The sequence below is a fragment of the Chaetodon auriga genome, chromosome 16 (genome assembly GCF_051107435.1).
Source record: "Chaetodon auriga isolate fChaAug3 chromosome 16, fChaAug3.hap1, whole genome shotgun sequence".
NCBI lineage: Eukaryota > Metazoa > Chordata > Actinopteri > Chaetodontiformes > Chaetodontidae > Chaetodon > Chaetodon auriga.
In genome coordinates, this window is record NC_135089.1 from 21432271 (window position 1) to 21448991 (window position 16721).

The window sequence follows — 16721 nt, forward strand, 5'->3', positions numbered from 1 at the left end:
TGCTCAGAGGGATCTTTGTCTCTTTCAACTGTCAGTCTGGTTGAGCCATTGTGTTTCCATACAAACATCACTTCCTCTGGAAATCCTTCATATAAAGTAAAATCTATTTGTAAAGATGACTTTCTATAACCTAAAAGATCATTAAAAAATATAGAGATGTCCTCTCAAACATCTCACTACACTGAATCAAATTTTTTGTGGCGGGCCCAAACTTTGGAACAGTAGTGTATCGACAGGCCATTTACAAAAAGCTAATGAAACAGGTCTATTTTTCCTAATACTTATAAAACACACAGTATATTTGGAACTGGTTTTTACAGATGGAGCCAAGTGGGAACCAATGGACTTAGAGCAGACAGCACCAGATAAGGTAGGGAAGAGATGGGCATCATATGGGACAGGTAATGCAGTTTGCACTTATTTTGTCCACCCTTTACAACTGTCAATACATACATGTAACAACCTGCGAGTATGAATCATTCACCATTGTGTTAATCACATTCTGGCCGTCTCCAGGGAACAGCAGCTATGTAGAATGTGGGAACATTGCTGATGTATTTAAAGACATGTTCTAACAACACTGACTGGATCATTAGTATGCACCTGTCAGACATTATGTCTGCCCACATTTCTCAGTGCATCATGACTCTGATTCACATTTCTCCAGTTCAGCTTCGCCAGATTCTAATGTAATATACTCAGAATAAAGAGACACATTTCAAGAAAAGTTGCTCAATAATTTATTCATGTGTTGACATTTTACAAAACAAAATATACACAAAGTAAAAACAACTTCTTGTTTGAAATTACCAACCACCCATCCATTCAGCCAACCCTGAAAGACACTGAACTGAGACAAGCAAACAACTTTGGTGGGGAGTGAAAAACTATCTAAACTTGCATGGCTGGATTCAGCAGCCTCAGTTTATCAGTCAGTAAATGTCACGTTGGTGGTACATCTTAACTGTAGTCCCAGTGGCCTACCTAAATGAACACTGGGAAGTCACTAACCTAGAATAATCATAAAAGTCTTCTTTTGATCAACAAAAGTATTGTCTTAATACTCCCAAGCAGGTATTTGGGTGAACATCATGCAACATAATGATTTAGAGTAAAGTGTGACATTGAAACTTAGTGAAAGGAAACAGGAACTATGCTTGGGTCAGGCCTACAGGTCTCTGTTGGCACTACAGTTTGTACAAGCAGTGGTACAAAACATCCTTCAACATTGGAGTGAGTGCATCAGTGAGTGTTCATCATATATTGCACAGGTTGTCCTCAGTCATTCCCTCTGGAGCTGTATCTGTCTCTGCCGTGCTTCTTGGTGGATGGGAGATGAAGGGAGCGACGAGTGCTCAAGAGCTGAAACAATCCCAAAGGAAGCAGGTCTGCCCAAATGTCTAGAGGGTGAAGGAGGGCGCTATCATTTGGCACAAACTTCGGAGCCACAGTTTGAACTTGGTGTAGGACATCTTGTCTGAAGGACTGACAGGCTTCCCTCTGGTTTCACCCGCTGAGGTTCCAAAAATTGTCTTAGACGTGCCTGCTGAGGAGGTCCTCAGACAAGTAGTGGTTCAAAAAGTCACCTCTATCCCCAGCACCACTGCAAGCCTCTACCTCATCTCTTCTTCTTGCTGTGCCGGAGCATCTTCTTCCTCTTCAGGATCATCTCGTAGAGCTTCTCGAGGCCGGGCTGCAGGCCCTGACCATCCTGTGCCGAGCAGCCCTGCGTGTGGTGCAGTGTGGACGAGCTCAGCTCATGGAGAGCCAGAACCTTCTCCACCTGAAACATAGAAACACATGACAGTCACAACCTGTTTCTCTAACGGAATGATGTGAACACTTAACAAGAATTCATGTATGTGTACAAAACAGATATGGTTATGTTTCCAATAAGGAATCTTAAAGACTCAGGTTTGACAAATTAGGATTTTCTAAAGGCTGATGATATGTTGATACAAAGTGGCCCATGGCTGCCAAAATTCAATATCTTCCATATTCCCCTTATTTAATTTAAAAAACAGGGTCTCAAACAATTATTACATCAAGTGGAGCTATTTCTTAGCTACCAAGAGATATTATCAGGCAAGAGGTGTAACAGAGACATTAGAAATCTGGACAGCAAGATGAGTGAGAGACTAAAACCATGTCATCACACACATGCACAGTGAAAAAAATCAGTCAATTGATCGATTTGCTTCTTTTTTGTGTCATGTGGCTGCACACTGAACAGAGCAGATGGATCATCTGTTTCAGCTCTTCAATCCCAGTAAAATGTTGGCAACTCTTCTGTTTCTGAAGGAAGAGAAAGCAGCACCATTTCTGGGTAATGATGCTCTACTGTATGATGGTTTCACCTCCACTGGTGCCATGATCATCAGCCAGTTGGAGGGGGGAGGGTTTTTAGGCAATCAAGCTAGCAAATGAAATATTCAATGGACAGAAATAATTGCGGATGCTTCTGCAAGGCTCGAGAAGACATGCCATTGTTTCCACTTTCCAGCTGAGCTGCCCCTCCTGGTGACCATCATCATCAGAGCAAACAGGGCTATTATAAGACCAAAAAAATCAAAACCTTGTAATGCTGCAGCTGTAGAGAAGACTATGATCCTGAGCACACATTAAATGGCACCTTTTAGGACTTGACAGTTTTCAACAATTTGTGCTCAGATATATTTTGGTTGATACTACATACAGCCTACTTATGAGGTATAGTTACCTCTGAAGCGGACATGGCTCCATCCAGGTCCTGTTTGTTTGCCAGAACAAGCACAGGCACCCCCTGATTCTCCGCCGACCGGGTGATTCGGTGGAGCTCCACCTTGGCCTCCTCCATGCGCTCAGTCTCAGCTGCGTCCACCACAAACACCAGCCCGTCCGTCCTCCTAGTGTACGACTTCCAGAGGGGCCTCAGTTTCTCCTGACCGCCCACGTCCCACACCTGGAACGTGGTGGTGTTGGTTTTAGAGTTCCCCATGGGCACTTTAATCCTCTCCATGTTGAAGCCTTTAGTGGGGATCGTCTCAACAAACTCCCGCAGCTTGAGTCTGTAGAGGAGGGAGGTTTTCCCTGCAGAGTCCAAACCTATCACCACAACATGTAAAGACTGGAAGCTTGGGAGGAACGGGGTGTTGGGGGCAATCTCTGTTAGCTGGTTCCCCATGTTTAGGTCCTCGAAAGATTTACAGCACCAAATTATTTCCTTTGGTCTTCCGTTAAAACTCTCACTAACTCAGTGTTTTCCTGGGTCCTTGTCTCACTTGCCGTCTGTGTCCTTGGCAGCAAAAAGTGTTTGTCTGGAGACGCTTTGAAGATGGCAGGAGGGACAGGGAGGAGAGGGTTTGGCTGGAGAGCAGTTCAAACTCCTGGCCTCACTTCAAAGGTTGGTGCAGGAGGGTGGTGGTGGGGGACAGACCACTGGCTGCAGTCACTGAGGACCTGAGGGGAGGAGGGGGGGACATGAGTCAGCTTTTTCAACAAGAGCACTGGGCTGTCAGTAATTAGATGAGCTGAGACTCCAAAACAGCCTCACCATAAAAGAATATGACAAATCTGTGCTGTATTCAACGACTTCTTAAAAACACAACGTGGGTTTAATGTGGGCTGCAGGTTTTTAATCGTTTAAAAGGAAACACTGATGTTACATACGCGGTTAGTTATGGCTAAAGTGTTAATTTTTTTTGTAAAACGACCATGTTGAAAAAGGCTTTTTGTTGTAAACTGCCGGTAAGCTTTTGTTCTGCAGAAGAAATGGTGAGCCAGTGTATTTGCACGGCACACGGCATTGTCAGCAGCTGTGGTGTTTGGCGTTTCTAGCTGTATCCTCCAGAGAACTGGGAGGACTGGGAGCAGAGAGCCTCCAGCAGCTGGGAAAGCCTATCATGGCTGTTCTGGCTTTTGTTCGCGTCAACTACAGCGCGTTACCTAAACAGGCACTCCAGTAAGAAATCCGGTTAAAAACAGCTTCACACACGACTAATAACACATTTTGGAAAAAGAGAACCCAAGCTTTTAGGTGTTTGATAAGTTCTGCAGAAACAAAGACTGTGGTTACGAAGTTAAAATTCAGTAAAAAGTAGAGAATGGTTCTCCTGGTCGGACGCTTCGCGGCGAAATCTTCAAAGGGCTGGTGTCGCGAGCGTCTCTCCGCTCCAGCAAAGTCAACACACGGAGGATATTTGGATTGTGTTAAATAGTTTATATATCTCACCTGGCACCACTTCTAGCTCCTTAAAGTAGTTAACATTGTTGCAGTGCGACGAATTGGCGAACAATATCCAAGTTATAATGCCCAAGTAATCCCAATAGACTCGTGCATTAGCGATGTGCAGCTCTCCCGTCTGTCCGATGAACAGTGGCAGCGCGAGCGAAGCAGCACAGTAAAGACTCTCCCCACCCCCCGCTGTGACGTCAGCAGCAGGAGGGACACAGCCAAAATGGAAGATAAACAGTCCCTAATTAAAGTAGTTCCAGTATGTCATTTCTCTGCGGTTTCCTCATATTCCTTACAAGGCTGAATCTTCTCAGGCTTGTGTAATCATCTGTATATACTTTCTGTTGGAGGACAGTTAAAAATGCTGATGTGGAATGGGTTGGGTTGTGAGTAACTAGCAATAACTTTAGACTTTAGACTGCTTCTTTATTGATCCTAATCCGGGAAATTGTTTGGTTGCAGTAGCAATGAACAGTTAAACATACAGACGACCAAAGAATATATACAAGAATTTTAAAAAATAAACAAAAAGTGACAAAAAAAATATATACAGAATGTCCTCCTCTCCACCACCTCCTCAAAAGTGTCCAGTTTGCAGCCAATAATGGAGCCGGTCTTCCTGATCAGTTTGTTCAGTCTGTTGGTGTCGCTGGCTCCAGTGTCGCTCCCCCAGCACACTGCAGCAAAGAAGAGTTCCCTTCTTACACACAGTGTTGATGTTAGTTTTCCAGTTCAGTCTGTTGTGACGGTGCACTCCAATCAACCACTGTGACATTCTCCCCCAGAATGCACAGTGGTTGTGTGGTCGTCCTGTTCCTTCTAAAATCAATAACCATCTCCTTGGTCTTGGCCACATTAAGCAGCAGGTGAGTTCTACCAGACCATTCCACAATAACCATAACATCATGTAAACATACTCATTTACATACAAAAGTATCATCTTTAAAAGCACCCATACTATAGAATTAAACAAAGAAACAAAGAATTTTGATGTTGTAGCTGGTCAATATGGAGTGACGTGGTGTCAGAACTTCAGCTATGTAGAATTTTCATGCAGTCCTTATGATGAAACTGCATCAACAGCAGCTGCACAACAAGCACACATGAATAATTATGTTCAGAAAAAGCAACACAGCTCTTTCACCTCAGAGCAAGACATGTTCAAATTAGAAGAAGCTCTAATGGACAACTGAAGAAGTTACACCTCACAGCACACAGCAGAGGTCACCAGGGGTCAGCATGAGCCACCTATGACACAATGGCTCTGCTGTACTGATTTGCATTATAATGGTCGATGTAGTTCTTTCCCTGATACCTAACACTGACTGTGTGTGTGTGAAACAAGTGATGACCTATTGACTGACTGACTGGAGCCAGGCTGACTGACTGCCTGTTGCGGAAGCAGGGTGTCGTCTGACAGTAACTGAAGTTTCGACAGAGGGCTTGTAGATTTGATGTGAAATTGATTATCAGCATCACGGAAACTTCAGAGACATACATGACAACTGTGTCAAACCTAAAGGCTGTTATCAGCTGTGTCAGGTGTGACCAGCAGGAGGAAAGATATGAGCACATAAATGTACAATCACACACACCCACGCACATCCACACACACACAACGGAAATCATTAATAGCGGCAGATTATACAGTGTTACAGTGCCATAGTAAGTCAGTATTCTACTCCATATGCTACACTGCAACATTCTGTGCTAGAAGAAGAGCTAGAATGAAGAATGAAACCTAATGGGGGTTTTGCAGATCGGAAAATTGCCTTGTTTTTTCAGCAGGCATCACAAGCCTCTTTCTCTTTCTCTCAGCTGTCATGTTTGTCCGATTGGGTGGGGTTATTGTTCTAGGTCAGGTTTTTGCATCTTCATACTTCCATATTAGCACTGCAACGGAAATAACGAAGACAGTATGAAATGTTTGGTCATTTTTTCACTTATTCATTGTTCAGACATTTCCTTATTTACATTATAATGTAATGTTTGAGTGTATTTTATTGTGGTCCTTGACAGCTGCTTGGAATTTAAAAGAAAAATAAGCCTTTTTAGAAGAAAACATGATTATTTTTGTCTAAGTCAGATAGAGAAATGTTTTGTTTTGGTGTTGTTTCCTAAACTTGGGTACCACATTGGCACCGGTATCAAACAGCTACCAATGGGGGGCTTTATCACACTGACCAGTGGTGTAAGAGGGACCCGGACCTTTTACTTGAGTAAAAGAAGAAATGCTACATTGTAAAAGTCCTCAATTAGAAGTCAAAGCCATTCAAATTGTATCTAAGTATTAGCATCAAAATATACTTGAAGTACCAAAAGTAAAAGTACTCATCATGCAGAATGGTCCTTTTTAATTTTACTTCTGTTTATTATATCCTTGGAATATAATTGTTAATGCATTAATGTGCGTAAAACAACTTGCAGCTGGTAAAGGTGGGGCTAATTTTAACTATTTTATATAGCACTAGGTTTTAAGGGCTTTCTTTTTATCAAACTACACCAAGCCCTCAGAGCAGAAAACAATTCACAAACAATTTGCTGCATGAGTGAAAGTTTGTTCTCGACCATTGGGCACAGCAGTCATTGACCTTTCTGTCTTCTATGAGTAATCGTTTTTCTCTATTGTCTTAAGTTTGTAGGTTGTAAAGTTCATTATCCTGAATAAACAGTCCTCAAAACCAACATCCTTCAAATGAGACCGAACAACTTAGACTTAACAACTACACAAATATTCCTGCCTAATGACGGATCAGCCTCCTCTTCTCTCCTGTCCTTATCTAGACATGGTGAATTTGATTAACTGGTCCTGGAGCAGTCAACCATAGATTCCTTATTGTGCAGGGTAATAGCGCACTCTGTTGTCTGCTGGGTGAATGGCAGCCCTGGTGGACTATCAGACATTTGGCCAACCTCACTGTAAAGTGAAAATATGTGGAGTTACATTTGTTCTTCATACATTTCTTTCAGTTAATTCAGTTCTGGAATCAAAAAGAGAAGCCAAGGAGCAAAGAACGGCGCATGTCGTAGACCACAGACCACAGGATGGACAGTAGCACGAATACTGTCCTGTCTGAAGTGCATATAGCAGCAGTTTCCATTGTTTTCGTGCTCAGACCTGAGATAAACTTTAGATTACATTGATGTCTCCTGCTCTGGAAAGTTCTAGGCTTAAAATTAAGCTAAACAGCAAAAGTCTTTCATCTTGGCACAACATTGCAACTCACCTACAGTCCTCATTTTGTGCTAAAATGAATTTGCTGAATTAATTTCTGCACATGAATATGTCATGGCTAATGTGGGCCGCAGAAATGATTACAGTGACCAGTAACACTTTAAATACATACTGTATGGACATGTCAGTACTGTTTTAAGAAAGAAAACCATTTAATACTTCTGGTGAAGGTTCATTAGTTACTATATGGATAAGCAAAATGTCTGAGAGAAGAAATAAAACCATAAACCCAGAATCACAGTGAAGTGGGACCATTGTTAGTGAGCCACAGGAGGTAGTCAGCAATGATTTATCCACCCTACCTTTCTGTTCCTTTCTTACAAAAGCTGCCCAGGAGAGCATTATGTTACCTGGAAACTCCACTTAACAGGGTCAGAGACAGGAGAGCACTAAAGAGAGACTGACACCTCAGCCTCCACCAGTCCTCCTGCAGGCTGCTACGTCTGCTTTCTCTCCAGGGCACAAGTCAGGTGAGTAAACACTTTTATTTGCTTGCTCATTATTTCTCAGACGTCACTGTATTCAACTGTATTGCCAGCTGTAACATACAGACCCGTGTGTTGATCCACAGTTTGTTTTGTACAGCAAACATCATGTTTTATCCTGTGGTAGTGTGTTCCACCTCGATACAGTGTACATTACATACTGAGGTTTATTTTACGTACATATCATGTAAAGGTAAGATGGACTATTAATTAGTGTTGACTTTGATTCCCTACTATGGTTACAATCACAGGCCTTATGATTAATATACAATTTTTGTAACAGACACTAATGTGACATAAATTAGGTGAAATGGTATTCTTAATTTTTTGACTCACTGTACTATCATTTGAAAATGCACGTGCTGCATTCTGTTTCTGATTTATATTCATTGTAAACCCAAATAAGCTGTATATATGCATGGCACAATGATAAAATGTAATAATCATTGTCATATCAAAACAAAATGGGCCCACCGGGCAATTGGCTGACGTTGGTATCTAGTGAGTGCCAGATGAGAGGAGTGCATGGAGAGCAGGTAACACAGGAAAGAGATCAGTAATCAGAGGAGCTGATGGCAGTGGTTGGGAGTCACGGTGTATCAGGTAACTCTGTTGTTAAATCAAAAACACACAATGCAGATAGACAGAGGAAGCAGGTGTATGTCTAAATATTCATGTGGTGTCAGAAGCAAATATCATTTATTGTAATTGTATTGTAACATGCTGCTTGATTAAGATAGCTGCCAACTTTTGAGTTCTAAATATTAAAGAGTAGCTTAACACTGGGCTCAAAGTGGTTCACTGGCCCCTCTGGCTGAAAGTGTCACCAGGGTGTGGGCAGAAGTGATCTGTGGGTGCTCTCCGAAACCCCACCATCACAGTGGAGCCAGATAGGTGTGGTTTCCACTTCATTTCAGTACAACACACAAAATGTCACATGCTCACTCACATGCCTCATTTGCTAACTTGAATCATCAGCAGTGGAAAATCCACCAGAAAGTCCTCCAACTTGTGAGAAATTTACTTTTGCTCACACAGCATACGGCACAAAATACGTGTGTGAACATGTCCCGCCTCCACAGGAGCTTTAGGTACATTATGATCGGTGCCACGGCGCTCATCCACAATTGACATGATGACAAACAGCGGAAAGATGGCATTGCAGCTGCCTCTGAAGCCAGGGGTGCTCTGCCCCAAAGTGCTGGGGGGGCGTTTGTCAGAAGACAAGTAACAGTGAGAGGGACCAGGGCCTTGGCAAGTCTCACGCCATGAGGAGTGGGCCCTACAAGCCATGAGGTTTCACAGGGCAGCCGACTCCTTCTGCTGTCATTCAAACTTGTGGGACTTGAGAGACAGATAGTTCTGCATTATGTATGTATGTACAACTGTTGCTTACTGCAGCTTTAACACATTAATGTTAATCCACACTAAAGCCAGCCACACTTCGACCATGATTATCTCCACTGGAGTGACTAATAAAAATTTTACCGCCGCTTGTTTGGCAGGAATCTGATCGATGGTAGCATCATTCTCACTGCCCAGTGGGCCACGAACATCACAGCTTTGTAGCAGTCTTTGTATGGTCTGAGCAAGCTAGCTGTTGGGTGCTAATTAAAGTTACACAATGTTACCAGGCAAATTAATCCCTGAAGTTTGATCCCATTTTTTCACATGTAACTATATTATTTCCGTGCTTCATGTAAATTTGCATACAGCAGCAACACATGTACCCAAACTGGCGAGGATCCAGGAGCAGAACAGGCTTCATATAACAACAAAGCTAACTCTATCTGAGTTAGCACTGCAGTATAACCACACAAAAAGGCAACATGAAAAAACAGTTACTGGCATCCAACCCACTACTCTCGTTTTTTGGTTGGCTTCAAATGAGGCTTAGCATTCATACAGTTTCTCTTCTCTGGTCCTCAACATTACAAAATCAGTCCAACATTGCTACCAGTCTGTGGGAGTAGCCACATTAGCTGTGCAGCACATTAGCGCCAAGTTAATCAGGCAAACCAAGCAAATAGTACAAGTACAAATAGAGTACAAATAGACTATAACTAGAGTACAAATAGTGCAAATAGTTTTGTGCAAAATGTGTAAAACAGTAAAACAACATAAAACATGGCAAAACTAACAGCTTAGAAGTTGGATCGTGGGCAGTCGGTATTGATGCATCCTTGAGCTTGCGCTGTTTCCAGCCCTCATTTACAAAGCAGTCTGGTGGGATAGCATTTAAATGCACACACAGATTTCCACAGTTTTCCAGTTAATTCACTGGGTCTTGACATCCTCAGATGGTGGGAGTAGATGATGACTTTTTGTGTTGATTCTTGCAGCCAATGATAGAGCAATTCCTGTGCTTAGAGTTTAGCTTTGTACTGGCTCTCAGAGCAGTCTGAAGTAAAACAGTTATCACATGCAAGAGTTTTCCAGTCCTTGTGGGGACATTTTTTGTCATATTTCCATTAACAGTTAAGTTAATCCGCTGCGTCTCTCCTCAGATGATGGGAGTTGATGAAGACTTGTGTTGGTTATTGCAGCCAACAGCAGAGACATTGGATGATTTGCTCATAATGATAACTTCCACATCTTGGTGGGCAGGACGGTCACCATGGCAGAGGATGGTCACCATGGCAGAGGTGGTGCTGTGTTACATAGGGGAGTAGACAAGTAATGGAAGAAAATGCTTTACGAAACTGACAAGGCAATCCAGGCTGTTCAGGAACAGTGTTTTCTGTAGCAGAAAGACTCCCCTTGGCTTGGACTTTGGGTTTTATAAGATTTTACATGCATAAAAAAGGTATATAACAGACTAAAGGAAAGGGGAAAACCCCAAAAACATAATTTGCAGTAATGTTTTGACATTTTGGGAGATACACTTATTTGTTTTGGGGACAAAAGTCAGATGAGAGGATCAATACCATGTTCACCATATCAGATTTATAAGTGATAATATGTGATATGCTTGTTCTGCACTCAAATGGGGAAAAAAACATTATTGAAGGTTTAAATCTTCCATTAACAATTCACATTTGTCTTGCAGTCCTTTATTAAATATATATTCTATATTATTCTTTTCTTCCATAGTGAATATTCATCTTCACTGCCTCCTCTAGCTGCTGTACAGCAGGATGTCAGCTATGCACTGGGAGGCCAGACGGCGTCAGAGTGCTCTGGACCGCAGGATGGCCAAAAACCAACAGCAGGTAAATAACATGTTGTACCAAACTGTTAAGGTTACAGTACAATTAAGTACAGTTTAAGTACAATTTGAGGTCATTTTACTTCACCTGAGTACTTGCATTTTAGTTTGTTATATATATTTTTCTGGGCTAAATTAATCTGACAGTTATATTACTCTGCAGATGACTATTTTATATACAAAGTATACAACACGCATCTAAAATATGGTGCATTGTTGATTGAACTACCTCACCATTTATACAGAAGCTGAATAAGTATTAATATGCAATAATGGTGTAATATTATATTCTACAATGTTATGATGAAGCGTTGTTACCATTGTCCAAGAGTCCTAGAGATTTATCTTCCATGTAAGGTCAAAGTTGTTGCTTGGTGTCACTTCTGCTGCAAAATCACACAAGGCCCCCAGAGTCCACCCAGCTTCATCCAGCCTCCATTTGTTGGCAGTTGACTTTAAATTAATATTCAATGGTACATTTCATTCGTTACTGACTTTGTCTTATAACATATACAGCAAAACCTTTTCTGTGTGTCTGTAAGTAGTGAGGAAGGAGAAGAAAAAGTGAAAGATGAAGGGAAGCTGTGATCATTATCACTGTATTGTCATCAGAAAAGGAAGAAGTAAACGTAAGGTGCATAAGTGTTAGCATCAAAATATACCTAGAGTACCAAAAGTATAAGTACTCATCATGCAAAATGGCCAATTTCTGAATAATGTGTATTATATTATTGGATTATCATTATTGATCCATTAATGTGATCATTACTTTAATGTTGCAGCAGGTAAACGTTGGATTTAATTGCAGTTGCTTTGCTTGTGAATGTCCCCACAGGGATCAGCAGTCTTATTTTAACTGATAGTAACACATCACAAATTATTTGTTGATTATATTTTCTATGAATATTTTGAATCTGCAAAGTAAGCACTTACTAAAGTCATCAAATTTACGTGGTGCAGTAAATAGTACAATATTTGCTTATAGTGGAATAGAAATATAAAGTAGCATCAAATGGAAATATTCAAGTTAAATATAAGTACCTTGTACTGTGCATTACTTTTCACTAATATTTGTAACACAGTCAAATTCACTTAAAGCTATATAGATATATGGCAGCGCCACCGGAATGCAACACAGCCTGAGGACATAAGGCATAAATCCTAACATGATATCCTCCTGTCACACTTTCCAGTGGTCCCTAGTCTAATGTGATATATACTGCTCTACTAATGGTGATCCAGCAGTCTGTCTGGTCTACTTTATTATTGAACAACTGCAGGGCTGACTGGAAACTGAGCAGGGACATGCGACACCCCAGCAAGGGGTCAAACTCGTTTCCTGTGTGAATCTGACAACTTGTATCTTGTTGCTGATTTCCAGGATGTGTTCAGACACAAAAATGTTTCTTTCATTTGGATTTAATGGTTAACCTGAGTTAAGTAGCAAGACTTATTTCAAAATAAGGCATCACTTGGGCAAACTGTAGGTACTTAAAAGAAAGACAAAAAATAGCTTCTTTTTGAATGAAAGAATCAACAGGGAAATCTGTTTACAGACCACTGCAACAGGATGCTGGTATCACAGGGTCACTGAGACAACTGCAGCTCAGATATCCTGAGCGGAGTGTTTCTCTGATGCAGCTCTTTAGGATGGACTATATCATCAGGACCTTCTGTAGAAATCAACAAGAAAGGAATAAAGAGAAGATGGCAAGAGAAATTAAAGTTGTCCCACTGAGTTTTTGCTCATCGGTGTGCTTCTGGTATCATGGTAATCCACTGATCGACAGTTGGTGACAGTAACACACAAATCAGTGTAGCAGTGCACCATCAAAGGCAAGGGAGAGGAAGCCTGCTTGCAAGCGAACATGGATGTGAAAGTGCAAGAAGGAAGGATATCAAAAAATGTTAAAATGTGCTTTTCAAAAGTTATATGCACTCAACTCATTCATTCACACACAGGTGACTTTAGCATGTTTCTAGAAATAGACTGCATACATCAAGTCAATGAAAAGTTTCGTCTTTTCTTTTTATTCTGGTAAATGTTGAAGATGTAATAATGCACTCATATGATCAATGCAAATAACAACTTCTTGAGTCCTATATCATGTGTTATGCATATAACCAGTAATGCTAACATGCAAGCATGGAACACATTTAAACAATAGCCACGTTTCCACTGAGCAGTGCGGCTCAACTCGACTTGATGCAGTTTTGGTACCAGGTACGTTTCTCAGTTTGGCTTTCGGCTGCGGGTGGCACCCCCTCAATGTAGGCAGGATTCTTAACTGATTGTAGATGCGCGGGTTGAACTCCTGTGACATCATCTTCAACAAGACATAATCCCACGCTAGCAATGGAAGATATCTTTTCCCTGTAAGATCCCTTCATCAACAGTCAAACTTTATCAATTGAGTCCAGTGAATTAAAAAAACGTGGTTGTAATGTGGTTGTGTTCAGGATGTCCATGGGGTACAACTAGGGATTCTAGTGACAATTCTGTCTAACTAATTTGTGGTCTGCAGTATTGTCATGCCACCATTTAGTATTGGCTCAGCTGGTGAACTGTCCACAACAGTTGACAATGGAAGCAAAAAAAAGAGCAAGTAGAGTGGAGCCCATTCCAGCCCAACCATATCCTCCAGTGAAAACATGGCAAATGATTCAGTGATGTTTTGTGATTGGGTCTTATAAAGTAAGAGATGATGCAGTCTCTTTTCACTGCATGTGTTTGGAGCATTTATTTCAGTTTGCCTCTGTTTACAGCTGCTGCAGAGGGGTTCTGAGACCAGCCACAACACAACTGAAACAAACCCAACACAAGAGCATGCAGGTATCATTATTCTTAAAATGGTTATATTCAGAACAAGGCTGGATGACAGGTTGTACTTACTTTTTTTTTTGGCACAGCTACATTTAAAGATGAAGCAAGAAGCTGCTTATCACTGCAGGAACTTTAAAAAACATGATGTACTGTGTATCATGGGTTTGCTTTTGTTGCCACTGCTCTTCGTCCAAGTTAGGGACGAGTTCCTGGAGCTAAATTTCAGCACTGCTCAGGAGGCCTTACGCTAATGCTGTCAGGCATTGGAGGCAGCGCTGATGACCCCTTCATTGGAACTAAATCATCTAAACCAGGAAAAACAGACTTAGAACAAATGTGGACTTTTGCATATGGACTTTTACATATTTTTAACCATATAGTGTAGTTCTCGATATTCAGTGAAGACTTTCTTCAGTTTTGACGGTCCAACAACTGCTTCACCTTCCAAACAAGATAGTCCTACTATTGTCTTTTTAAAGATGTATATCTGAAACATTTTGGTTTGTAAAATACGGTGGAAACAGCAGCCTCACAAGGGCCTTACAAGTTCAGGTTACGAGAAGCCTCAGGCTAAAGCTTGTTAAGATCCTGCAGAGGAAAAGGGCTTAGAGCGAGAGCACTATGATGAAACAGAAGTATTTGTTGGGACAAGAGTTGTTTTTTCAAACCAGCCAAACCAATCAAACACATTCAAATATCTGAATGATTACAGCATAGTTTGTAAAACAGCTAATGATATTAATGAAATACTTAAGGAGCTACAACTTGCAAAATCCTTGGAAACATCCTCTCATCTGCCGCCATCTGTAAATGATCAACTTCATTTTGCAGTGGGAATAATAATCTGTCTGCTCTTTACACACTGAGTCACCACAGAGGGAGCCAGTTTTCTGCCTGAGAACTCCCCTTTGAATCATGTCCAGACATGACTACTGTACAACCATCCACACGCATCCACCCCAAACTCAAGTCCTGCCGCTTCCACACACACACAAACACACAAACACACAGGTGTCATTGTTGGCTCTGTTACAGCCTCATGAATATCTTTGTGATCTTTGATGGGCTCAACACTTGAGTGGCCTCATCAGCGAAGTCAGTCACAGTACACAGTGCCAACAAAACATCTGCATACTACTACTGAATGTAAACACAGGGAGGCTCGTGTACGCTGTGTATATGCACACAGTGAAATACGAGCAGATTGAAACAGACAATTGGTCCCCAAAACATAAACACTGAAGAAATACAATGAGTTAAAATGGGCACTCCAGCAAGCTGTCAAATGTCAAAGTCAGTTTGTGGTCATGTGGAGCAGCGCTCAGCCTGTGACAACAGTATAACGTCAAGTCTGAGAAAATTGCTCAAACAACATCATGAGTAATCATAGAAACAGGTCTTCACAGGTCTTCTCAGTTCCTTGAGACCTGGCCTGATGTTGCACCATATCCAAATTACATTCAGTCTCACGGGCTGTTCACACGGTGCTCATCAGTCCTGCCAGCTCAGGCGTCATTGTTGTGTTACAGCAGTTTCAACAACACATACCCCAAGGAAAAAAAACAAAAACACCAAAAACACCACTGGTCTGAAATATCTCAACTTTTGTTAAATGAATTGCCATGAAATTTGTTTGCAACGTTCATGTTCCCTTTAGGTGCATTGTAATGACTTTGGAGATCTGCCAACTTTTCATCGTCATAAGGTAAATGATAACAATAAATTGTCCAGTGTTTTGGTTTACGGATCTGACCCAAAAGGCCACAGCTTTACTTTTTGTGTCATGCTAATTAGCACACATTAGCATGCTAACACACCCTAGTAATACAGTTAACATAAACATTATTCCTGCTAAACATCAGGATGTTAGCGTGGTCATTGTGGCCTTGTTAGCATGCTAATGTTAAAATTTACCTTAACTATTTCTGTCACTTTTCATGCAAACAACAAGTGTAACATTTTAAATGTCATCCTGGGGAGACTGTCTGCAAATGTTTCATCCCTGTAGTTAATCACTAATCACACACACGCACACACAAACACCAGGGTGACCGTCATGGTCCACAGTGTTCTCATTAGACAGATTGCTGCTGATCCTGCTGAAGGATTCATGAAGGCCACACGGGCGCTCCACACTGTGTGTATCAGATATCACCAGCCACAGATTTACTGGAAATGATTGATGGGAGCAAAGTGAAAGACTGTATTCAGCCATCATTTCTCGCTGCACTCTGCTGTTAGTATGGTCCCATATGGTCTAGCGGTTAGGATTCCTGGTTTTCACCCAGGCGGCCCGGGTTCGACTCCCGGTATGGGAAGATTCCTGTTTGTCAGATTATTTGTGTGAATGCTGGTTGTCATTGCATGTATTACTCAGAAACCCTGTTATAAAACAGGGAATGAACTACATTTGTTTACAGATTACACCAAATGTGTACCATTTGGCCCAGCATCAGTCCTGTCAGTATTGCCTGGCAACCTCACAAGACTCTAGGAAGTCACATCTTCCAGGGTGACTTTTCTATTGGAATTTAAAGCTGCATTCATTATTTTTGGCCACTTGGACGCAGCGGAGCAAATTCAGCTTTTCACCCTCCTTTTAGCTCTGTTTTGGTCTCCACCAGCTCCTGAACACGGCCACTGTGTTAACCTGCTAGTCTCTAACTGTGTCTGTCTGCCGTTTGGTGCTGAGCGGATAGCGGACAGGGGGTCTATCAGAGCCTTTTCACCACTGACTGCTCTTCTCATGATTTAGT

General features: G+C 41.6%; 1 protein-coding gene and 1 non-coding gene across 2 annotated transcripts; one reads left to right on the forward strand and one right to left on the reverse strand.

The window, feature by feature from the left end:
• Positions 1-727: 727 nt before the first annotated feature.
• LOC143334440 (ADP-ribosylation factor-like protein 4D) lies at positions 728-4356 on the reverse strand. The gene is made up of 3 exons (XM_076753248.1): positions 4211-4356; positions 2720-3438; positions 728-1783 (listed from the first exon to the last, which is right to left on the reverse strand). The coding sequence occupies exons 2-3, from the start codon at positions 3161-3163 to the stop codon at positions 1619-1621; spliced, it is 609 nt and encodes a 202-aa protein (XP_076609363.1). The 5' UTR covers positions 3164-3438; positions 4211-4356; the 3' UTR covers positions 728-1618.
• Positions 4357-16211: 11855 nt separating this feature from the next.
• Positions 16212-16283, forward strand: trnae-uuc (transfer RNA glutamic acid (anticodon UUC)). Its single transcript has one exon. It is a non-coding gene; the product is annotated as a tRNA-Glu (tRNA).
• Positions 16284-16721: the final 438 nt, after the last annotated feature.

Excerpts from the sequence above, each read along its gene's own strand:
- LOC143334440 (XM_076753248.1), bottom strand. The coding sequence starts at position 3,163 with ATGGGGAACCAGCTAACAGAGATTGCCCCCAACACCCCGTTCCTCCCA. Across the intron at positions 1,784-2,719 it reads GAGCCATGTCCGCTTCAGAG|GTGGAGAAGGTTCTGGCTCT; the intron begins GTAACTATACCT and ends TCTATGTTTCAG.